Source organism: Homalodisca vitripennis, chromosome 5, assembly GCF_021130785.1.
Source record: "Homalodisca vitripennis isolate AUS2020 chromosome 5, UT_GWSS_2.1, whole genome shotgun sequence".
Classification (NCBI taxonomy): domain Eukaryota; kingdom Metazoa; phylum Arthropoda; class Insecta; order Hemiptera; family Cicadellidae; genus Homalodisca; species Homalodisca vitripennis.
Window position 1 is genome coordinate 55,262,501 of NC_060211.1, and position 27,199 is coordinate 55,289,699.

Here is a 27,199-nt window from a genome sequence, read left to right on the forward strand (position 1 = left end):
TGTTTTGGAAAGAGGTGTCCCTCGCATGATTCCAGCTCTGGTGTTTGTCCATGTGACAATTTTTTCTAACAGGGCCGGTGTCAAAAAATATTGCCCAAACACTTCAAAACTGGATCAGTTGTTTGTATATTCACTTTTTCTTCACCCACAAAATCATGAATTAGTGGGACTTTGTTCGTGTCAGTCCAACAACCATTAATACTGATATGATCATTGTGGACTTCATTGGCAACGAACTGTACATTAACATCATCGGTAAAATTATTTTGATTCTGCACATATTCATGTGCCTCTACTTCAGTAACAACTTCATTGCGGTCTACTTCACTACTAGAATCATCACTACTGTTAGAGGTTGGAATGTACTCACTGTTACCATCTGATGAAAATAAAGAACTTATTTCAGTGTCACTGTCACTATCAATTAACTCACGGTCAATCTCACTGTTGGTACACACACGCCTTCGTTTTCTATTTGGCTCCATGTTCATAAAAAATCAGATAGAAGCTTATACAGTACGTAAACTTACTCACAGAACGTAACCTCATTCACTGAACATAACCTCAAAACTTTTAGTGAACCACGTGCTCTGCTGCAGTGGCGCGGCCCGGACGAGCATTTCACAAAACTAATACTGTTGAGACCAGTGAAATATATACCGTAAATACAGGTCATTGACTTTGACTTATCCAGAGACCAACCGTCCCATATTTGCGCCAGACACCCCCAGAGACCGATACGAAAATATTAAACCGTTAAAATAGACCAGTGATTTTGTCAGGATATTATTAGTAACAATAGAACACTGTCCCAAATATGCGCCGTCGGTCTGTATCACAGCGGGCGGCCCGAGCGGCTCATATGTGGGACGCTGGTCCAGGAGTAAAAAACCGTTACGGCGCATATATGGGACAGCTGGTCTATATATATGTTTTTTATTTAACATATCGGTACGCCGAACGTGTTAATACAGGAAATAAGTCAATCATCAATCAATTATAGCCTCAGTTTTTATAAATACCCCTATCAAATACACATAAGAGTATAACTGAACTCAATACATTCCAAAATTAATTAATTAAAAGACAAACGACAGTTTGAAAAACAAAATAAAATAATTAAATATTTAGTATATAAATTATTTTTAAAGACTATCATCTTAGCATAATCATTTCATATATTCTCCTGAATGTAAAATGGCAATTTATTTTCTTTATTTAAAACTAAATTCCAATAACTGTATTACATTAAGACTATATTATAATAAAAACACTAATCATAGATAAAATAATTTTACCTAGTGGATTTTTTTTTGTACAGATCTTTCATAACATAGAGTAAACACTTTAGGAATGCATCAGTTTTCTTTTCTTTCTCATTACTTTTAATGCAAATGACATTCCTTAAACTAGACTAAATTCATCATAGTTTTATCCTCTACAATGCTGATTTTAATCTTTTTGTTACTTTGAACAACTAGTACAATTTTTTTGCCTCTACTTTATTCTTTTCTATGATATCCTTTGAAAGTTGTTTCAAATTTCTTGTTTCTCGAGCTGTGAGTTTTTGCATTCACTGTCCTTAGAGCTTTCTCTTTAGGTTCTTTATCAGATATCTCTTATTAAAGATTTATCTAGTTTCTAGATGTCTACACTATTTATCAGATAAATATCAGATCTGTTCTTTATCAGATATCTCTTATTAAAGATTTATCTAGTTTCTAGATGTCTATACTATTTAGGTGGGCATTTCTTGTCAAACAATCAATTCCCTTTTAACTGGTAATAAAGGAACTTCACTAAATTCATATCAACTGTTTTTCAGAATGACTCAGCAATAACTAAAAACTATTTTAACCAAACACGATTTATGTGGTATTCTATAACAACTGTACTTTACAGTAGTATTACTGTTTATTCATGGCTACTTGGTCAGTAATGTTCCGGAATAGGAACCAATACAACAACTGTACTTTACAGTAGTATTACTGTTTATTCATGGCTACTTGGTCAGTAATGTTCCGGAATAGGAACCAATACAACAACTGTACTTTACAGTAGTATTACTGTTTATTCATGGCTACTTGGTCAGTAATTAATAATAAGCTTGATACTGAGAACTGGCTTTTCCACTCAAGAATCAAGAATCAAGAAGTTTATTAGCCATTGGTCACAACAATATGAAATAGGCATCGTCAAAATATACAGCACTGATATTTACAACAACAAAATTAGTTATTACAATATTGTACTATAATTATACTAATTTTATGACCAAGTAACAGGTTTAATATAATCTATGAAGAGTGTGCACATGGTTTGTTAATTACGTTATAGCTAATACAGTATAGAAAAATCAGAAATCTACAAATCAAACTAATCAAAAAATGATATTTATGTCAGAATCTAAAAATTCTTTTAAAGAGTAGAATGGATTGCATATGAGCCAGTTACTTATCTTTAGTTTAAAAATATTGAAAGGAGTCATTGTAGCAGATGCAGGCAGCTTATTTATGCACTGTCATGAGATAAAGTCATAGCTGATTAAATTTGATAATTTTAGTAACAGAATGATATTTCCTCTTACACCCAAAAGTATTTTCAAGATGAAAATAATGTTGCCAACATATTTCTTCAAAACTAACTCTTTCTTCAACTTTCAAGTATCCACTCATTTAATAGTTGGGAATTATCAATATCAAATGGTAAATAAGATGCTTTCCCTAATGCAACAATCTGTCTGGATTTTGCTTACAACTAATTTAAAACTGCTTACCTTAACATATCTCAAAGCTATATATATATATATATATATATATATATATATATATATATATATATCAATTATTAGAACTTCTTGATATAAAGTTCCTTTAATATTTCGGCTTTGCCGTTTTCAAAAAGGTATAATAAGGTATAATACAAAATAACAACACAGCAATTATATATATAATTAACAAAATTAACAGGGAATTTTAAAAAAAAGGGTTTGAGTGGCCACCTTGAACATGTATATCCTTCATAGAAACATAATTCAGTGCCTGTATGACAAAATAAACGAACTGTTATTTAATTTGAAAAACCGTGTATAAACCTGACATAGCTGGAGCTAATATGATTGATCAGGTATATGTGATTGCACTATATCAACATAGTGAACAGATATAAATAAACAAATCTTTGATGGATAGTTTTGTAATTCCTTTTAGAAGCTCAGAAACAAATTTTGTAAACATTCATATTTAGAAAACCAGATTAAATCTTTATGAATATGAGCACTATACATACATACATACATATATATATATAATATATATATATATATATATATATATATATATATATATAATTTCAATATATATAATCACAAAAAGTACTTGCTCCGCCGGGAGCACTCTATATATATATATATATATATATATATATATATATATATATATAGTGCAATCAAATCTACCTGATCAATCATATTAGCTCCAGCTATGTCAGGTTTATACACGATTTTTTTAAATTAAGTAATATTTAGTTTATTTTGTCATACAGACACTGAATTATGTTTCTATGAAGGAAATACATGTTCAAGGTGGCCACACAAACCCCTTATTTCAAATTCCCGGTTTATTCCATTTTAAAACCAAATATTAAAACACTGTAATACCGATTTCTCATTTCGCCGAGTGCAACGATAACGCGTTTTCGGCGCCAGCTGTGTGTGTGACAGGAAAAGCCAAATTTCAATGGGCTACCAAATTTCATCGCTGGCGGTATATACGAGAAATTCGGTGATGAGTTATCGTCCATTCTAGTCTGCAGGTCAGAGGTCTGCGGTGCATGAACTTTCGGTATGGGACCACGATTTTTCCAGTAAACAAGGTCGGTTCGACGTAAATGTAAAATAATTGTCTATATACCGCAGAGCGACTGACGTCCGCACACAAAACCAGTAGTTTGGCAAATAATATAGACATAAAAAATATAAACTTCAAGTAAAATATTTTTTTATCACGCCACATTGTTGCTGTACATTTCTAAATATTTTTATACACAAAGAATTATAAAACACTTTTTAGCAATTGATAATTTGCGTACTACCGATCAGTTGTTACCCACGAATATACACAGCAGACTTGCGAAGATTCGCCAAAATAAATATACAAAATTAATAATAAAATTACTGTATAACCAAGATATGATTCGTTTCACTACGGTGATTTGTTTATATATCTACATTTTTAATACAGAATGTACAACAAAAACACGTTTTACCCTCCGTGTGGATTCGAGATTTGGCTTCGACAAATTACTAGCCGTAATATTGTGACTTTCCAACATATTTTAAAAAAATTCTGTTTGTATCGAAATATAGTGATATGAGCCGCGGTATCGTTTATCGGATCTGATCCATTACTAGTCAAAATTCCAGGAAAATTTATAAATCTTAATACTTAGCTCACGGACCTTTTTCCCTCAGCCAGAAATTCGCCCACTACCATGCTTTTACGGGTTTTCATTGTCTGTGTTAGCCCTAGATACAGTCACGCGTAAGTATCGTGGCTCCGAATGCATCACACTGCCGACCAATACGTGAAGAATGCATCGAATAATTAATTGCTACGGAAATTACCGAAGTGTGGTAAATTCACGATCTTTAAAATAACTGGAAACCAGTACAGAACAGTATCTTTCACAGTTGCCCACGGAATAAGAGCATTAAAGTGATCAATTACAGTACTGGCTGTTAAATATTTTGATTATTTAAGTTTTAGAGACAGAAAAACTGTTTATGGGACTTTCCCGGTTCTACAGGTATATTCCTGGTTTCTCGGTTGGGTAAACACCCTGAGTTTGTAACTTTTTTTGTAAATAGCGTTAAACCAAATTGAATACAATATAATGCACTCTATTTTACAATAAATTAAGAATGATAAGAATGTCAAAACCAATTGTACAATTCTTTTTACAATAACCTCTTTCATGTTTGTAAGTAATAGTCATAATTCTCTATTAATATATTCAGTGAGAACAGTAATGAGTCATCTTAGCCAACACAATACATATGTTCAGTGTTTTCATAAAGTTGCAATAAGTTAATTTAGTTTCGTTATATTTAATTGGTTAAGATTCAGAGTTACCGGACGCAAATTCTTTTAGATTTTGAAAAGGGGGTTGGGACCCCCCCCCCCCGAAATTTCAAGACATATTAAAAAATAAAGCATGGAGCAGGAGAAAAAAGGAGAGTTGTCATTACTCTTGTCTACAAACATTAAATTGATTGATTTAATTGATTAAAGTGACCATTGTTAAAAATATAACTGTCTTTTCGTTTAAATCATAAAGTATCAAACGATACTTTTGGGCTCAACCTTTCGGATAGTGTAGTGTAATCATGGTATTTCTATAGGGTGCGGTCACGTGACGTCGCAAAGTAACCTGAACCGTAACACGGCGAACAGTTTAAATTAGCGACCACTTCGTTCAAATTCGTCTTGAGGACGTAAAATGACTGCTTAGAATTAAGTTACGACGTTGATTTCAGGTGTCATTAAACTGTAGACGTGTATATAATTATCGAAAAAAACATAAAATATCAATTTCGGTCAGAAAATACACTTGAAAAACTCTACTGATTAGAACTTCAACTAATTTGGACTTCAGTGATTGAAGTAAATGTGGTGTTTTCAACTGAGTTAGGACGACGATTTTTGTTATCATTAAACTGTACTATGTACCTATATAATTATCGAGAAAAAAATCACTTCCGGTCGGTAAATACCGAAGAAAAGCTCTCTACAGATTCAAGTTTTGACGATTTTGGATTTCACTGGTTGAGTGGTTGAGGTAAAAGTGGTACTTACAGGTATAATTATGTTAGGATGTTTATTTTAGGTATTAATTCAACGTCGACTAATACATATATAATTATCGAGAAACAAAACAATAAAATCACTTCTGGTCGGAAAATACTGAGGAAAAGCTCTACTGATTCAGATTTTGGATTTCACTGGTTGAGTCTTTGAGATAAAAGTGGTACTTAGAAAATGTTAGAACATTGATTTTAGGTATCAATTGAACGCCGACTAATACCTATATAATTATCGAAGAAAAATTGAAAAAATCACTTCCGGTCGGATAATACACAGGAAAAACTTTACTGATAAGAAGTTCCGACTACTTTGGATTTCACTAACTGAGGTATTATTTCATTTTCCTTAGTATATTCCGATCGGAAGTGATTATTTTTGTTTTGTTTCTCGATAATTATATGTTTATTAGTCGGCGCGTTGAATTAATACCTAAAATCAATGTCCTAACATAATTATAAGTACAACTTTAACTCAACCACACAACCAGTGAAATCCAAAATCGCCAAAACTTGAATATGTCGAGAGCTTTTCTTCGGTATTTACCAACCGAAAGTGATTTTTTTTCTCAATAATTATATAGGTAGTCGAGTACAGTTTAATGATAAGAAAAATCGTCGTCCTAACTCAATCAAAAATACCACGTTTACCTCAATAACTGAAGTCCGAAGTAGTTGAAGTTCTAATCATTAGAGTTCAGGTGTATTTTATTTCTGACCGAAAGTGATTTTTTTCCGATAATTATATACTTGTCTACAGTGTAATGATACAAAAAATCGTCATTATAACTCATTCATAAATACCTCAATCAGTGAAATCCAAAGTAGTCGAACTTCTAATCAGTAGAGTTTTTCCGGTGCATTTTCCGACCGTTAGTTTGATTTGTACCAGAGCAACGCTCGAAAATTGCCCTCCTTTTCCAAAGGGGTTTCGGCCGTCAGTGGCCCAATGTCCCCGAAGGGGTATTTCATTTTTTTTCCACTGAATATAGTTGTGTCAATTATACGCTTGAGTGAAGCTCTGTTTTGTTCTTTTTCTTTCTTATCCAGTGAATCCAACATCACTCTGGTGCCTTCTACTCGGCCAGAATCGAACTTCGTAAAGTTTCTGTAGCAATACAAGAAAATTTGTGGTACTAGAGTTGCTGTGAGAGTTTAGTTGCCTATTACATCTTTCCACTTTCTATAAGGCGTAGTTACTAAAGCTCCATATTTTTGGTATTTACCTTTTACCAGTGAACTCATTGGTAAATAACACACAAAACGTCCCCCGGTTTCGGAACCCCCCCCCCCCCCCCGAACGAAATTTCTGGCTACGCTACTGCATAGTCACACGGTTGACAGGTAGAGCATAGTTGTGGCTCTTTTTGTGTGGAAATTGTGGATAAGAGCTCTCTCATCAGGTTAGGTGTTTGCATAGGTGGATGTTTAGATCTCTAAATGCATCCAACTATCATAAGGATGTTTAGATTTCTGAATACATTCATACAAAGTTTTGTGGGCCTAAATTGGAGAGAATAAGTATAACGATCTTCTGGAGTACTAGGACTCTTGTGAGGGTTTCCTTTGGAGGAGCTTCCCCAAGCTTCCAAGTGATATCGGCCATAAAATGGCAAAATACGCTGTTTAAACTATGTCAGTGCTACTAACCTGTTTTAGTGTCCTGAGTATATACAATGAAGAACTTAATATTTTGCAAAGTTTATCAATATGAGGATTCCATAACAGTTAATCATCTATGAGTACTCCAAGGTACTTGGCTTGGTGCACTCTTGTTAATCCAGGAATTTCTGTCACTCCATCTATTTTTCTTCCCAGAAAGATTTGTTAACTCTTGTTATTATTAAGAACAAGGTCATTTTCAGTACAATACTGTTCTTTTTCCAGTATTTCAGGTGTTTTATTCTAGAGAAGTAGTACAGTGTCATCTGCATAAAAACAGAATATGCAGTAACCAAGAAGGTAACTTGAAAAATCACTTACATATATAATAAATAGAATTGGTCCCAAAATAGAACCTTTAGACTCCTTAAGATATGACCGTATCCTTGGATCTGATTGTTTTGGATCGGCAGTTCACAGTTGATGTCAATTCTAAAGCTTGGATCCGGTTGGATAGGTAACTTTAAAACCATCTTAATGTATTATCTGTTATGCAAATGTTTTGCAGCTTACTTAACACCAATTCATGGCTTAAAGCTGTCAAGAGTCTTATTTTAATATAATAGGATAGCGGTTGCTGTTTCTCCTCGTTCATTGGAATTTATGAGGTGATCGGATATGTTTATTATATCTTTAGCGTCCAGCTGTACATTTGTGCTGTTCTTCTAGCAGCAGACTGTTGGTTATCAAATGATACAGCTATCTCGATAAGGCAATTTTTCCACCAATTTTAGAGAGGGCGGATAGACTGATATGGCCCTGTAGTTTTCTTGTTTCATTTTATCTCCTCCTTTTTGAGTTTTGGATTTATCTTAGCCCGTTCTAGTATGCTTAGGAAAACTCCTTATGCAAAGCTGAATATCTCTACAGAATGGAAGCAAATTTATCTGTTGTAGATGCGTTTACATTTTATTTTTGTGAAGACTTTATACTATTGGAAACAATAGGAATTTAATAAGGATTTTTTATTAGCTCTTTTTATGTAATTAACTGACTTTATTTTGTTTTACATATAAAATTATTAGGCCAATTGTTTAAAAAAGAAATAGATATAAATAATATGTTATTACTGGTTGTTTGAATACGATTGATTGCTGATTATTGATAAGTTTTGTTTTGATTATTTCAATGAATTCGAACAAAATATTGTGTACAGGTGATAAACACGCTTATATAGATAATTATAGTTTAATAGTTCTTCTTGATTGTTTTCGTCGCCCAATACAGAATTGCATCCTTTTAAAAATGTCACAGCATTCTAAGCTATGACCACAAGTCTTGGACGACATGAAATGGAAGAGACAATCCTACCAAACTAGCAGAGAATATCATGTGGATTCCCACACAATTCTGTATAAATTCTAAAAAATCTTGATAGGCCTCTAACAAGAGTGATTTAATTATTAACAAGTTTTACTATTTATTTTAAATATGCTAGCAGTTACACACAATATGCTGCGGCTTCACACACAATTTTGTAGGCTTTGCCCAAGTACGAACAATGCTGTTTCGAGTGACTTATTTACAACACCAATATTAAGTTTGCTTGTTATCACAATCAAGAAATATAGTTAAACTACACTATAGTAATAAAGGGTAGGGTACGATAAGCGGACCCGGTTTTTTATATCGAAGAATATAGTCATTGATACCTAATATTCGCATCTCAAATCCTATTAGACTATCAATCAATATAAAAGTACCTACAGTCCTCAATAACAATCATATGTTTTAAATTAAAATATGAATTTAATATTTACAGTGATCAAACAAATTATTATAACCAAAATTAGGAAAACTGAAGACGACCACATTTACTCCTCTCACAGTTTTACAGTTGTTTCTTTCTCACAAATTTCACATAATGGGTTTTTCGGTACGAGTTCAACATGTTGAAGCTAAGAAAAAGCAACGTCGTGTAGTTTTCTAAAATTGACTGCCATTTTTAATAATCAGAATTACTTATGTAAAATTGAAATATTATCCTACGTGTATTATTTTAGAGCGTTTACAGCTGTTGATATATAGATTATGTAAGTTAATAGTTCTAAAATAATTAATCAGTATCGATTGATTATATCGATGGTTATGATTAAGTAATATCGTTTGCCAATTTCGATATAAAAAAACCGGGTCCGCTTATCGTACCTTACCCATAATAAATACTAATGAAGTTATTTGGTTTATCATTTTGGTTTTTATTGTAATTTAGATAATTATAAATGTTGATGATTTGATTGTTGTTGTGTTCAATTGCTATACTGCAGTCATAATATATGTGCTTTTTAATTTCTCTGACGTCCAGATACAGTAGTTAGCATAATGTTATTTTACCACAACATAACAGTGGGAGGACTTTTGAAGTTTAACATGTAAACACGCATATAAAAATGTATACACACACACACACACACACACACACACACATATATATATATTATTGTATATATATATATATATATATATATATAATATATTATATATATATATATATATATATATATATATATATATATATATATATATATATATATATATATATTATATATATATATATTATTTATTTATTACTCTACAACCAGAAACCCCAGTGGGCTGAGCTTCATAAGATAAATTTTATAAAGCATACATTAATAATCATGTATTATATCAGTGGTATTCCTGTCAGCCTATTTAGTTAAGCAAAATAGTGTTTAACATTACAATACATGCTCAATTTAAGAATTAAAATTAAACTGTAAAAAAACACACACTTCATATTATATTCCTTATAGGAAATACCCTATCCATTTTGGACTAGACTAATAGGGCAAGTCATTCTAGATAGGATATTAAAATAATTTTAATCCATCACTGAAAGGATTAGCCTATGCCATGTCAAGAAATTCACAAAAGTATCTATTACAAAAATTGATTATGCTTACCATAAAAAGTATTTACGAAGACCAGACGATTCGCCTGATTAAATTCATGTCGCTTGAGAAACTCTTTGTGTACAATATCTCTCAATAAATACCAAATACTAACGTCTTAACCACAAAGGAACAACACACCTGAAAGGTTAAACGTCACCTACTATCACACGCAGGCAATGAAATATGTACTGGAGGGAGAACCAGGGTGGCCAAATTCTTAGTATGCTAAGAAGTTAAGGTTCTTTTCCAGTAACTAAAATCGCACATTGTATTTTTATATACATATAATATTGTTAATTACCATCGACTGGACAAAAATTCCAAATTAAAATTGAAAGTCCAAATATCTCTGTTTATTTCTTTAAGTATCAAAATAACATAACAATAAATTACTAATAGTTCAATATTATTAACTAAACGAATAATAGTGCATCTCTCCATGAGAAAGATTAACAAAAAATGGACGACTCGTGTTGTCCAAATTATTTTTACACATCCACTTTTGTGGAAACCACGTGTTATCAACCCCATATTTGTACTCAATGTTCATTTGTAATATTTTTTCACTAAGTTTGAAAGTGTATATACAAATTTGTTATTATCTATTTCAGCCTCAGTTTTAATCTATACCACGTATACATATAGCAACAGACAATCTAGCTGGGTACTTATAAAGATAAATAAACAAAAATAAAAAGATTGCAGTGTTTGTTAAAGTACATTCTGCTAAGAGTCACAAAATGTGCTGGGCATTATGAACAAAATTATTTTAGAGTGTTAGGAATTAGGAAACTGTAAAAATCATCTTCAATGTTTATTTTTGTGTATCTTTATATTATTTTATATCAGTGGATATTTACAATTTTACACTAATATAATATAATAAATACTATCAGCTACCCGACGCTTCACACGTAATTTCATTTGCTTTGCACGTGTACAAGCACTGCTGTTTTGATTGAATTATATTTCAGACGGCAATGTTGTATTTGCCATGTTACCACAATTAATAAAATCTGTTAAAAGGTGTATGCTTATGGCCAGTGTAATTTACTACGTTTCAAATTTATTTCCTAATGTAGTAAAAACTGTTCAAATTGTTGTTTGGTTATAACATGTCTTAGGGGACAATAATAAACGAAAGAAAATGCTATAGATTTCTACCAATATTTAAGAACAATGTTGAAAGCGTGAAGGTGTGTCTCTCTAAAGCTGGGTATTTGACAATGTTTAATTGTTTCTTTTACTAAAATGGCAATACCCCCATAGGCCGTGTTGTCAGCATGATTAGTATAGTATAATGTGTAGTTAGGAATTTCGAAATAACTTCTATCTGTGGAATGAGCTTTTGGAGTAAGACATCTAAGTTATGTTTGGTGATGAATATCTGGACCTCTTGACTATGCTGATTCAAGCTGTTGGTATTCCATAAAGTGACTCAGAAAAATATTAATTATAGACGAGAAGCAATAACAATCAGAAAATTAAGTAAAGTATCAAACAGTGCTGCTAGTTTAGATACAAATTACTCTCAGATCGTTCAAGAGATTTTTGAACTATGAAAAACCTTCAAATTATCCAGGTGTTATTAGAAATTTGTTCCCTTGAAGAAGAACTGCCATTTCGTGATTATTCTGTACAACTTCAGCGAAGGTTACTCCTTCAGTAAGTTATTTTAAGAGGACTGGTTTTGGTTAACATTTGTTGGATTGTTTCGTCCAGAATAATCCTGGTTGATTGTAAAAGTCTTTTTCTAAGGAGAGGGAATAGTTTGTTTTGTAATTATACACAGGAGTACCTTTATTGTTAGCCGAATTCTCACTTGAGTATAGAACGTAAGAAAGGAGTACTATTGAAAGTTTATTTCAAACCTTCGTATCATGAACCTGGGAACATTTAACACAACGAAATGTATTGACAGTAGGATTTAGTATGTTCGTAATTTTGCAAACAATGTTTATATTGAACAGCTTTCTTTTATATTAGGCAATTCAAATAAAACTTTAGCGTTTAGTAAATACTGAATTTGAAATCTTTCTTTATTACGATTGCAAAACCTAAATAAATAAAAATCAGACATTGGTTTTCTTGTGACTCTATTTATTATATTGGCAAGATTTCATATTCGTGCCCGTTTTCTTAGATTGCTAATTTAGGTCTTCAATAGAAATAGAGTAATGAATGTTCTTGACTATGCTGATTCAAGCTGTTGGCATTCCATAAACTGACTGAGAATAATATTTATAATAGACGAGAAGCAATGACAATCAAAAAATGAATTTAAGTACCAAACAGTTCTGCTAGTTTAGATATAATTTCCAATCGACAAAAATAAAATACAATAAGTAAGTAAATGGTTTCCAGAGAAAAATAAATTTGTATATCCCGATACTCTCTTAACAGTAGAAAAGAAATTTAATTAATTTAACGACTACAGTATTATCCTACACGCACGTTCTTGCTTTAACTGGTAACTATGGAACCTAACGTTGAGGTCTGTGAGTCATTTGACTATTTTCCGGAAAACGACGGAGGATGATGGAAAGAGTGTACTTCTTTCTTGATTGATTGTCTTGACATGCCACTGAGTCCAGAGTTTTGATCATCGGTGAAACAATCGTCACTCTTGGCAAAAATATAAAGGTTGCTTTGAATATTTTATTGGGTTGTTAGCTATGACATATTAATCCATTGAATTTCTTAGTTAAGGGATAGTAATTCATGGATATTACAGAGTTGAAGCGGGTTATCATTTTTGTACTCGGTAACTTTAATAAAACAATTACGTTTGAGTCCTTGGTCTAGTAATGAAGTATTTCTTTTGATGTTTATTGACTTAACTGTTTGCCATTGATTTCATTCATTGTCAAAAATGTATCCATCCGATGATTTTTACTTATTTAATTCCAATACATTATAATTCTTTCAAAATGAAAAATGTAAACATGATATACAACAAAAACAAAATACAATAAGTAAGTAAAAGACTTCCAGAGAAAAATAAACGTATATATCCCGATACTCTCTCAACAGTTTGTAGAAAAGAAATTTAACTACATAACTATTCAATTTCTTTACCCTTATGATGTAATGTAAATGTAACGCAAAGGTCAACAGTAGGAGTGAGAGGGTTTTCAGTTCCACGGTATATGATTTTATTTTAATACTTTAAAAACTTTTCTATTAAGGACTTTTTTAGTGTATATTTACGGGTACAAGAAAAACAGTAATATAACTTTTTAAACGAAAACGTTATTGTCCTTTAGAGGGCCTAGTTCAGGGCTTGATTAAATGTACATACTACATAAATCTACGAGACTATTGAAATAAACATGTCACAGTACACACGCGGCTTATCTAGAGTGCTTGCCTCATACATTTTATCCTATCTTTTATTTCAGTCACCAAATTGAGGCATAGATATAAAAATATACATTTTGTTTCTGATGTAATTCTAACTCTCAAATCGTTCTTACAAATAATAATACGCTAATTAATATTAATACCAGATGTGGTGGCAACTTGTCTACTCTGCTTGACTTATTTGTATGCCTTTGGTTACACTCTATTGATACAAACATTAGCTGACATTTTACCTTGGTTAGCACTTTTATTTATATATGACTAGTATTATTCCAGTAACATTTACGAGCTAGGTAATTAGTTAGACCAAAATTGCATATAATAATGTATTGTCTTGCCGTCTAAATTATTTATCCGTGTGGAGGCTCTTCCTTCTTCTGGAATCTTGTGGAAAAGGTTTTCAACGCTAAGACTTGTATGCAAGTGATGGCGTTCACATTTTACCATGATTGTGAAATGTACGCTATCACTTTTATTATAACCCTGTAATGATGAGTAAAATGTTTGTAATGGATTGTCATATGATAAGGGCTAAATATTGACTTAATTCTGGCGGGGTTCTTGACAATATTTCAGTCAGAATAACTAGTTGTAAGATAAAAAAAAATCCAATTCAGTTCAGCTAGTCAATTTCAACCCATCAGCAGCACTATTAGTTTGGTATTTCTATAAGTTCTCGACTCAGCGTCCTTAGGAAATGAGTGGAATCGTTTAATCGATGAATGTGATAAAATTACACATTTTTAACAATATCTTGTGCGATTGAGTTGCGTCAGCTTCAAGTGTACATGTATACATTTTCAAAGGCATTTGTGAAACTGAGTCACTTTTTTAACGTTTCGGTATATTTACAAGAGGCAACTGAGTTGTGAGCGTACTTGTTAATACTTCTCTACGAGTGAATATCAACACTGTTTGAAGGAAAGTCAGAGACATCAAAGTTAATGTACTGTGTAAGCTTCAGTGTCAGGCAGGGAGATAAATGACTGTAGATTTAGTTTGGCTGACCCTCTTTGAATTCTATCACTCTGTAGGTTGTTAGATTCTTATTCTCCTGTCTAATAGGGGGTTAAATTTATTTTCTGTCTAATCGTCTGTCTATCCGCAGGACACATTGAGAATAAAAATAAGATATAATCTAGAAATTTTTCACGTAACCACAGTTTACCCTGTTACGCGAGATATGACGTGGCGTACTCCTAACTTGTAATTCTATAATAATATTATTATATAATTTAATCAATAGAATTTATTTGAACAACCCCAACTCTGTAGGAGGACTTTTTGTTCTCAAATATGTGTACTTTTATTAATCTGACTTTTAAGAGTATTATGAATAAAATATATGAAATCGTGGTTTTAAACATTGAGAACGGGTTGTTATTAGAGATAAATGTTTAATAATCATATCTGATGAAGTAAGCAAATCTATTCGTAAAAAATATACTTAACACGTAAAACAAGAATCTTATAACATTTTTTTAGTTATACAACTTCCGATAAAAACTTCGATAAAATACGAGAAAAAACACATTATAATTTATCTAACAGACAACCATTATTATATCCTAAGTAGTTATTGTTATATAATAATATTCGTTATGATAGCAGTGAATAAGTTTATGTATTGTAGTATGATCTATAATATTCAGTATTTTGATTTTACTTTATTATTACATTCATATAATTTGTACTACATTTTTGTAGGTATATGTAATTGTTATTTCATCGGTAGGTTGGTTTACCTGTATACTGTAACGTCATCACCAATTGAAGTGTCAAACCCGAACGCAGGAGTACCACACCTCTTTGTTTCATTTCACTGTAATCTGAAGGATTTCTCCATATTATAAGGATTTTTTGTCGGGAATTTTGTGTTTCAATGTTGACAACGCGGCATTAAGAAAATTGACCTACGTTTAGCGTTGGGGCTACGGAAGAGAGTTGGGTATTGTAATTTGTTTAATTTTTGTTGAGAAACTGTGTTGAAGACAATATGGATGAAGAATACGACGCGATAGTGCTCGGTACAGGTCTGAAGGAATGCATTCTCAGTGGTATGCTCTCTGTTTCTGGTAAGAAAGTATTGCATATTGACAGGAATAAGTATTACGGTGGCGAATCAGCCTCCATCACCCCCCTTGAAGAGTTATTTGCACGTTTTGGTGCACCTTCTCCAGACGAAACGTATGGCCGAGGAAGGGATTGGAATGTAGATTTAATTCCAAAATTTCTTATGGCAAATGGATTACTAGTAAAATTGCTCATTCATACAGGAGTTACAAGATACCTTGAATTCAAATCAGTTGAAGGAAGTTATGTGTACAAACAAGGAAAAATTTCTAAAGTACCAGTTGATCAAAAAGAAGCTTTGGCTTCTGATCTGATGGGAATGTTTGAGAAAAGAAGGTTTAGGAACTTTCTAGTCTTTGTTCAAGACGTTAAAATGGATGATCCCAAAACTTGGAAGGATTTAGATCCCAATAACACTACCACCCTTCAACTGTATGAAAAGTTTGGACTGGACAAAAATACTCAGGACTTTACTGGGCATGCTCTGGCTCTGTACAGAGATGATGACTACCTAAATGATCCTGCAGTGCAAACAATCACACGAATCAAATTGTACAGTGATTCTTTGGCACGCTATGGAAAGTCACCATATCTCTACCCTATGTATGGTTTAGGAGAATTGCCTCAGGGATTTGCTCGCCTCAGTGCTATTTACGGTGGAACCTACATGCTCGACAAACCTGTTGATGAAATTGTAATGGAAAATGGTAGGGCAGTTGGTATCAAGTCAGGTGATGAGATCGCAAGATGCAAGCAAGTGTACTGTGATCCATCCTATGTACCTGGTAAAGTGAGAAAAACTGGTCAGGTAATACGTTGTATTTGCCTAATGGATCACCCTATCCCTAACACACGAGATGCTCTGTCTTCTCAGATAATAATTCCTCAGAAGCAAGTAAACAGAAAATCGGATATCTATGTATCTCAAGTGAGTCACACCCATCAGGTCGCTGCCAAAGGTTGGTTTATTGCAATGGTTTCAACAACGGTGGAAACAGATAACCCTGAAGCGGAGATTAAACCTGGGTTGGATTTACTAGGCCCTATTAAACAAAAGTTTGTAACAGTATCCGAGTATCTTGAACCTACAGACGACGGGAAAGATAGCCAAGTTTTCATATCAAAGTCTTACGATGCCACCACTCATTTTGAAACCACCTGCCTTGATGTGTTGGACATCTATCGAAGGGGAACTGGTGAAGAATTTGATTTCTCTAAAGTCAAGGTGGAACTTGGAGATGAAGATCAATAAGGTAGGCCTAGAGTCTTAAAATTTTATGTTTTAAACTTACTCAAAATAGTTTGACATTTTTACTGGTACTTTGTATTATCGGGAGGGAGATACCAAGAGCCAAACCCACATGCTGAAGCCACTTAAACAAATATCACTTTTAAGAGATAAGAGAGGTAAATAAATACGTATGTACTATAAATATAAAAAGTTATCGAGAGCTCACACGATCTGAGTTTGAATTTAGGTAATATCTCGAGGGATGTTTATCATAAGTGCGGGATGGTGCCACTGAAGTCCGCATTGATGGCCAGGGGCATTTCTGACTGATACTTTCCCAGCTTCAGATCATGTGCCAGATTGACCTGTTTGATCTAATAATGGAAAAGATGACCATCTGGGACATGATCTAAGGTTGGGAAAGCATTTGTAAAGGTTATCTTTAACTTTGGTACTACTAGAGAAACATTTATGATAACTTAGGGTAGGGTACGATAAGCGGACCCGGTTTTTTATATCGAAATTGGCAAACGATATTACTTAATAATAACCATCGATACAATCAATCGATACTGATTAATTATTTTGAACAATGAACTTAAATAATCTATATCAGCAGCTGTAAACTGTATAAAATAATACAAGTAAGGTAATATTTCAATTTTATATAAGTAACATTTTTTTATTAAAAATAACAGTCAATTTTAAAAAAACTACACCACATTGTTTTGGAAGATGATAAGACATGTTTTTCATGACTTCAACATGTTGGACTCGTGCGGAAAAAAACCCATTATGTGAAATTTGTGGGAAAGAAACAACTGTAACTGTGAGAGGAGCCGTCTTCAGTTTTCCTAACTTTGGTTATAATAATTTGTTTGATCACTGTAAATATTAAATCCATATTTTAATTTAACACATATGATTGTTATTGAAAACTATAGATACTTTATTCGATTGATAGTCTATGATTTGAGATGCAAATATTAGGTATTGATGATTACATTCTTCGATATAAAAAACCGGGTCCGTTTATCGTACCCTACCCATAACTCTAAACTTACTTATACTGCATAATAACAAGTAGTTGACAGGGACAGAGTGGCCCCCCTTCTCACTGACATCGTTTGCTTTTGGGACACAGAAAATAAGAACCAATCTTCATAATGTCATGTAACGTAATAACGTAGTCTGTTAGATCCCCAGTAAGAAAAACTCTTCCAAAAATAATAGCATCCGGGTCATACCAAAATACCTTTTTACTTATGTAGTAGATCTTATTTAATTATTTTTGGGGTTCAGCACAAGAATCAGGGAATGCTACATTTTATGTGTAATAGAGCAAATATACAATTTATTCATATTGAATTATTGACAGGTAGAAAGATATGGATTAGGTTAGGTTCATAAAGTAAAAAATGGTAATGTACTTGAAACCCATTAACCCTTTTAACGTGAAACACAATTCACGTATCTGTGTAAAAAGTGCAGCGAGTTGTGCTCCACGATACCCGATACACATACTTAAGGGGGTTCGGGTGTCCCTATCTCCGCTATGTTAATTTTATTTATTAATTTTAAGATACCTTTTCAAAATAACTATAAGAGATATCAAAATGATTTTTGTTTTGCCTTATTTATGAAGGTTTTAGCTATATTTTAAGCTAAGGAAATTTTGAAATAATAAAAAACAAATTTATAATGATTTTTTTAAAAATAATAGATATTTTTTGAGTTTTTTCTGAATATTTTATTTATTTTCTCAAAAACTAAAATTGATATTAAAAATTCCTTAGCTTAAATCATAGAGCTGTTTAAGCTGTACAAAATAAAAGAGAAATCATTAAGATATTTCAAGCGGATCCCGAGAAAAGGTATTTTTTGTCTAAAAAAATACAACTTTCGGAAAACGACAGATGAAAATAGGTACGTAAAGTATACAATCAAAATGCTTACTTTAATGCATTCCTGCTCCATATGAGGGGTTGTCTGGATCTTCTATCTCATACTGGTCTTCTAGTCTCTTTTTCAGCATTGACCTCTTTTGGCGGCACTTTTTTTTTCAATTTCTTGGATCGCTTTGTCTGCTTTTTGAACCCGTAACTCATCAATGCGTTTCATTCGTTTTGCACAGTTTGCCCCCGGACGAGTACCCAACCTATCAAGCACTTGGCATCTAACAATATTTCCATCATTATAGGTACCTATAGCATCAAACACTTCTAACTCCAATGTATTTCTCAAGACAAATGTTGACCTAGGCAGACGAGACCATATAACACTGTTCAATGATTCACTCGCATTTTGGGTACTGCCATGCAAACATTTCCGAAGTAATTCAGGGTTGGCCAAATCTTTAAATATAGGCTTAATTTTTGTCATAATCTATATTTAAAGATTAAACAAGGTATAAGTGGAGTGCAATATGCACTATAACAAAAGTCAAATACTCTGGCACGTTCAACAACCACGACACGAGAAAATAACAAGTACAAGGGTTATTTCAAAAATTCATAAGTCAAAAACTATTGCTCGGATTGATATAATTCTTTTATCATGTTAAACAGAAAAAAACAAATAATTATAAAAAAAAATAAAACTGAAAATCCATATTTTTGTCAATTTTGGTCACCTGCTCCCCTTAAAATGCCAGAGTTGTGTTTAATAAACTTTAAGTTAGTAACTTGCAATTTTTCTATTTATCATGCTGGTTTACAATTATTTTGGATGAAAAGACTAAAATATCTACTACAATAACAATGTTTTAACCTTTTTACTGCCCACAGAGCTAATTTAATTTAAAAGAAAAACGATGTTCAATTTTTTTTTAATTCACTTAAGACAAGCAAGTAGCTTAGGATTGCTCTTAATCCTAATTAAACATAGGTCAGGAAATGTCTCATTTAGACATTAGCCGCCATTTTGTATTAAAAAAAATATATTATTTCTAAAAATAGTTAAGCTAAATAGAAATCTACATTTGGCACATAGGTTTGAATTGATAAAATTAAAAAGAAAATTAATTGTGTTATGTTCTTTAATATTAACAAAATAGCGTATGTTATGTTTAAAGTCAAATAACAAAAACCCCAGTATAGTGTTAAAAAATTTACTAGACACCAACTGTTTGAAAATGTTATTAAAATTTGCGTAATCGAGCACGACCACTTTAAAGGTAGGCTTGCACAAGCTGGGAGCAGCAAACATTTTGTATTTTGGTAGGCATCAGCTGTATTACATCAGTTATAAAAAATTTGCAATATACCAACTATTTTGAAATTTTTATATAAATTCCAACAGTACTTATTCTAACGAAATCTATTAATACATATAAGTAAGCACGATCACTTTAAAGATACGCCTGAACAAGCCAGGAGCAACAAACAACTGACACCTCTCAACTGTGACATGTTTGGCGCTCCCGGCTTGTGCAAGCGTATCTTTAAAGTTGTCATGCTCGCTTATGCATTGGCGGATTTTGTCGGAACAAGTACCGTGAATTGTAATTAAATTGTTCAAATAGTTGGTGTAAATGTTTTATAATTATACTGGTTTTATTTTAAATTTAAATAGATGCTATTTTAATTACAACAAAAAAACACAATTAAATTTTTTAATTTTCTTCTTATCTATTTATAACTATATGCCAAGTGTTGTTTCTTTAGCTTAAATATTTGTAAAAATAAACATTTTTTTATGAAAAATGCTAAATGGCGGCCACCAGCTAAATGAGGCATTTCTTGACCTATGTTTATGACATTTTTTGTTTGAAATGGTGAGTAGTAGGCCTATAAGCCATAGAAGTTTGTGACACCATTTTTGAACACCATATCTTATAAAATTAAAATATTGAAATAAATTCAATGTGCTCACCTTACTTTCAACATCACTAGTTGTTACCATTTTTCAATTTCAAATCTTTGTTTTTTATATTTTAATTGGAAAATAACTTTTTAGCTACACATAACAAATCAAACAAAATTATAAAATCTAAAGTAAAAATTTGTTATGAGTTTTTCTTAAACCCTTCGGATTTTTGCAAAAGTCATTTTGTAAAAAGTATTAAGAACTAAAATCTCAGCTTTTTTGCAGTGACAAGCCTATTAAAATAATACCAATGTTATTTTTATTAGTATTTATAATAAGTTTTTATTACTTTGCTAGAAAGTAATTTTTTAATCCTATTTTTAAGGGCTGAAATGAAATAATCATAACTATAGGCATAGTAAGATGCAGCTGATTGTTTGCTTCAGTTACAAGCACATGGCGTTGTTTGTGGCTGCGTATTGTCTTCTGCTACATGTATGTGTGTGCACTTTGACTATGCGATGATCAATACATTATTCAGCTCATTCCTTTGTGTAGTTTTTGAGTAAGTGGTAATTGCCAAATCAAGGTGCCTCGCACAGGATAACACCATAAACAGCGTACATATAGTGTGTGCCTATCATGTTCAACTTCATTTATCAAACTGTCGTCAGAATCTTTTGACTCATCAGGTTTTAATTCAGAAATTAGATTATCATCACAAATGTCACCATCCTCGGAAAAGTTATACTACTGATTGCCTAACTCAGAAACATATATTCAGACAAATGGAAATATGATAAAATGTGTTCATTGTTATGACAGATATTTCCTGCCACAATTAAAATGCAAAAAAAAAGACAACTTGTAATGGCATCTTGAAAAGCTAAAAAATTATAAATGTTCTAATACTCATAAAACATAATAGTTTCTGAGTTAGCATAGTTTAGTAGTGTTGTGTAATCAAGCAGCTGTTTGAACATGTAATAAAATGAACATGACAGTTGAATCCAAATGTGTAATTACCCATGTTGACTCAAGAATGGCAGTCAAGGTGTCTAAGAAGACAAGCTATATTGTTGTATTATCAATCATAAATTTCGATCTCAATATTAATCTCATGTATTTTTAAGATTTCATTGTATTAGTAGTTTATATTGTATTGATTTGAGAAAAACAATGTTTGAATATATATGTATATTATAATAAAAATAATTTAAATGTTATTTTTCAGAAAATGGAAATGAAGATTGTTCTGCATTGAACCACTGCATAAACAAACTCTCATTGGATAGAATGTTAAACAATCATCTCTCGATATATGTTGGCGTAACATTTCGACAAAAAATAATATGACTACTATACTGTGTTTTAATGTAAATTGTAATTTATGGTAAAATCCTTTAAGGCCTCCTGGGCTTCATAAAAATGTATTACTTACCTGATCCGCATAATGCTGATAGACCTTTTTTATAGAAGCACATGCGAACAATTCTTAAATAACAGGCTTTTGCACTATCTTATTCTTAAAACAATGTCTATTTTTTAATCTCTCTTCAAAAATCAGCTCAATGGACATAATGGAAATTTTCATGTTTAATAATTTTTAAATTATATTACTCAAAATTTCATTTCATTTGTTCTTGCTATTATTGATGTTAGGATAAAAAAAACTTATGTGAATGTACATGTGTATATTTTGGTGTTCTTTCAGTACGGTATTTTTTATTAAAAAGTTCAGGTAGACGCGTAATAAATAGGATGACTTACTTCGTTGTACCAGATAAATGTTATGTTCTTTTGAAACAGGGATCAAATTTAATATTTAAGTTAATATTAATGTTTTTTTTTTTTTTTTTTTTTTTTTTTGTGGCTCTATTACATTTTCCACTAGAATACTTTCAAATTAAAAAACCTTGTATAAAAACTGCCTATTACCATTTGTGGAGCTAAACCTTATTCTATGGACAAATTAACTCCCATTATTGCATTGAAAAATTACAGAAAAGATGTATATTTTTATAAATATATTGCAAGTAGATATCCTCTCTTCTAAAGTTCTAACCGTTTCCTTTCTGTATGATAGTTAAGCTGTACTGATCATGATCGTGTCTATTCTATATACTCAGAAAATATTTTAATAATATTCCTGATAAGGTTGTCAAAAGCAGGACTATAACTGACAGAGAATTTTGTTCAGTTTACAGACTTTGTATCTTTTACTATAATAATTAACATTCCACCTGATGAAACAAGGTAGTTTACATACCTGCTGGGAAAAGTTAACACATAGCGTGTCCTATTAATGTAAAAAGTTAGAGGAAATTTTAATAAATTATCAGTGTCTGTACGTGGATTCAGCTTATTTCTAGTTTTTTGTATGTTTATTTATTTTGCAACAAACAAGAGATTGTGTGCAATGGTGATTATCTAGTAGTAGGCTATCATGAGTAATACAAGAATTATTACTTAGCTGTGTGTATGAAAATAAACAGTCTATTAGAAGTGTGCTCAATGCATTTATGTTCTCAAAGCTCTAAGATTTAAATAGATAACAGTGTTTATAAGGTTTATACTTATATAATCTTTTTTTTATTAATCTATCTTGCCTTTAATTGTATTTTTACTCAATACAGTGTGTTACTATGTAAAGAGTAAGCAATACAACTCTGGTTTAGATGTCTAAGAATTAAGGATGATTTTCTAAAAAAATCTTCACTGCGTGAGTTTGGATTTGTATGAAATTCTTTTAAAACAATTATTTTTGACATAATGTTATTTTACAATATTGAAATGTTAATAATATGAACATTTCTTTCTCAGTCTTACTTCTGCTAAGAACTTGCTTGGGAAAATAAATTAGCCTATTATGTAACTCTTGTTAAGCTTTTATTCTGTATGTTTAATGAGTTTGAATGTGATAAAATGGGTGGTGTTTTTGTGTTGTGCACAAAACAAATTGTGATATGAGTTTCAATGATTATTTAGCCTAGAGGCCTACAGCTGTTTGTTTGTGTTTTTATACAGGATCATTTTTATATTTGCTTTAAAATGTCATCTTAGAGACTAAAATAGAGTTTCTTGTAGTATTGCAAGGAGACTTGTTATGCCAAAATGTAGCTAATAACGGAACACTTACTGGCTGGCTGATACATGGACTGTTCTTGCATTGGGCATTAATATTATTAAATTAAGGCAATGGATAGATAAGCCTTTAAGTGAACTTTATATTAAATTAAAAGTTAAGCATTTGTTTCTTAATTTATCAGGTTAAATGCCAGTAAATGTTATATTTGCAAAAAAGGTCACGATGCTTTAAATTACATTTTGCGAGGGTGGTGGAAAATGTATTGTTTTGCTTTAAATAAATTTATTTATTTAGCTGTTAATTTGCAGAAATTGTCAAACTATTGTAATTAATATTATCCTGTTGAATTGCTATAAGCATGAAATATATTAAAATTTTTGTAACCTACCATTAACAGTAGTTTCTTTGTCCTCTTCCTTTTCTGCTCTCATTGAGAAATCAATAAATGTAAAAAGTGCGTAGAGTAGATTAGTACAAATTTTAAGAGGTGCCTAAACCTTCATTATCGGAAATAATAGGGGTTGAACAGGATTTGCTGCTGCCAACAGGGTTGGCAAACGTGACACTGAGATTCCAAGATATGGAAGAGACGGAGGTGGTGTGTAGGGATGGGAAGGATGATGACTAATCTACTGAAACATTTATATTTATGTCTGGGTGCGTGGCAAGTGAAAGCTCAGAGTGTATTATTCTAAACATTGACATTTTTCCTTCTTTGACAGTCCCCAAAATTAATATTTAGAGTGCTGTTAATATAATGTTGGGGTTGCCCCCAAATTATTTCTTCCGTACTTAATTTGAGGACATTGGGACTGTTTTTAATACTTCTTAAGTTGTTTTCTATGACCAGGGTTTCTGAGATCAAAGTTAATTGGAGTTTCGTACATCACTCATTAAAAAAAATTAATGTTGGAAGTACATTTTGTTTTATTACAATTTTATGGGAGTAAATTTATGTTTCAAAACTCAATTCCATTTACACTTCATGTTGAATGCAACAATGCACACAAAAATTCAGATACCATGTATCGTACACTATTCCAAATTTCATGACTAGATGTTGTTCATAATCCAATGGGCTGGTTGAAATGTCTGGAAGATAAATATTTTGCAGTTAACTGATATTAATTACTAATGAACCAATAGCTTAGTCATGTATTACAAGATAAAATTGATATCTTGTTGGTCAGTAAATCACCCTTAAAATTTCTATCCTCCAGTGACCTGCGCGTGTATTAAAATTGCATGTGTAGAGACATTCACATCTGGTCTTTCATTTATTCAAAACTCACAGTGCACAACTTCCAGCACATCTGGTATCAGCTGTTTTCTTTTACTTAAGGGTATTACAAACTGAAAAATGTTTTTAGTTAAAAAAAAGTAAAACGTTTAGTGTGACAAATCTTTTAGTGTAAAGTAACTTTTTCATAACTGCTGAATTTGGAATATAAGTTACCTGTTAATTTTGTTGACAATGAATATTTTCTCAAAATTTCAGTTGAATAAGTGAAACTGTCAGAACCAGCTACAAAAAAATGTTGTGCAAGGAAATGACACTTTAGATGTGTCTAAAACTCATACAAAATTTCCTAAACTCAATTTTTGTTAGGACAAAGTTGAAATATTTTGATGTAGATTGAACTTTAGTGACTAAACATTATCAACACAGACAATACATTTAATCAACAATATTAACCCTGTGTGTAAGTCAGACATGGTTTCTGATACTGTGTACTGGGAAACATTCACTTTATTCTTCACCCTTTCTACTCAGATTTCCTAGACCATTTCATTCCCTTGTACTTGTGTTAATTTTCAGTATAAATGCCTGGCTTTAAACAAAATATTGTCATGAACGAATTTGGACTACTAAAAATAATGTTTTACTTGTAGATAGCTTGTTAGGTGTAAAATAGATATGCAATAAACATTTTTAAACAGGATATGGTTTTTTTTAATTGTTTATTTACATAAGGTTTTTATTTGCTATGTAGCACTGATATTGTCAATTGTAAATAAATGTTGAATCGAGTTTTACTTATGTTTTCTATTTAAATGTTTTGATATATATACTTGTAAATTTTTACAGATTTGGTAAGCTTAATTTATAAAAAAACTTTCACTTCCATAAACCTATTCAGGGGTGTAAACATCTCATTAAAGGTATTAAACACATTTCAAGGGATAATGTATTTATTATCCTGAGATTCAATAACAATTTTAGTCAAAATTACACAAAACAGCCTATCATACTCTATTCAAATGTACACGATTTACAAATAGTAATAATTGCAAACGAACTCTAATTATCAAACATATAAAGCATTAACACAAATCACCTATACAGCTCAAGGCATTCACCATTCATAAAAGCAACAAATTATATCAGTGTCGTATTTGCTCACAATGTGGTTATAATGTATTGACGTTGAATAGACAATGATGCGTGATGTCGATGGATTGGTGGATAGGGTGGAGTTGTCAGTCTCCACTATTCTTTTGTTAAGCTGCTTTAGAATTCCTTTCCCCACTAAAAATAATTAGTAATAATAGTATTTTAAAGAATCATAAGGCCTATGGGCAGATTTTGTTTGCATCTGTGGTTTGTTATACCTTATTTTTATACCATTTATTGGTAAAAGTTGCGTTTCAAAATGTATTTTATAATAAAAAAAGTATCAAACCTCTATAAAAAAATGTTTAATCTAATATGTTAAGTGCAAAAATCATCTTCAGTCAATTGTAAATAAAAAATAATGACCCAGAATCACTGGATTCAGACGGCTTAGCCACAGTTTATAAATCGCTTGTTGTTATCAATAGTAAAACATACCATCCTTGGAAAAAATAAAAATATTTAATTTTTTTTCAGCCGTCAGAAAATTATTTAAATTATATCCTGTTTATATTTCGTTCAAAATGTCACAAGAATGTGAGCATTAGCTACATTTAATTAAATTTACAAACACTTATTAAAATATCGTTGCCAACCAACCACAGTGCCACCCCATAAAGCCTCAATTGTTCTGAAAGTATACATTTATTTTCGCAGATACACTGTTAAGAATATTTATACATTTGCAAATAAAATTATAAAAGCTTTCATAGAAAAATTACTTTCAGTTAACTTGCTGTACACAAACTTTTTATTTTTACTGTTTTCAAAACTTTCAATATCTTGAAATAGGTATTAAAATATT

The 27,199-nt window shown here is 31.5% G+C and overlaps 1 protein-coding gene across 1 annotated transcript; it reads left to right on the forward strand.

Moving 5' to 3' along the window:
• Positions 1-15,594: 15,594 nt before the first annotated feature.
• On the forward strand, positions 15,595-24,393 carry LOC124362231 (rab GDP dissociation inhibitor alpha). Its single transcript, XM_046816560.1, has 2 exons — positions 15,595-17,126; positions 22,146-24,393. The coding sequence occupies exon 1, from the start codon at positions 15,797-15,799 to the stop codon at positions 17,123-17,125; it is 1,329 nt and encodes a 442-aa protein (XP_046672516.1). The 5' UTR covers positions 15,595-15,796; the 3' UTR covers position 17,126; positions 22,146-24,393.
• Positions 24,394-27,199: the final 2,806 nt, after the last annotated feature.

Bases quoted from the DNA above. Each gene is read 5' to 3' on its own strand.
- LOC124362231 (XM_046816560.1), top strand. From the start codon at position 15,797: ATGGATGAAGAATACGACGCGATAGTGCTCGGTACAGGTCTGAAGGAA.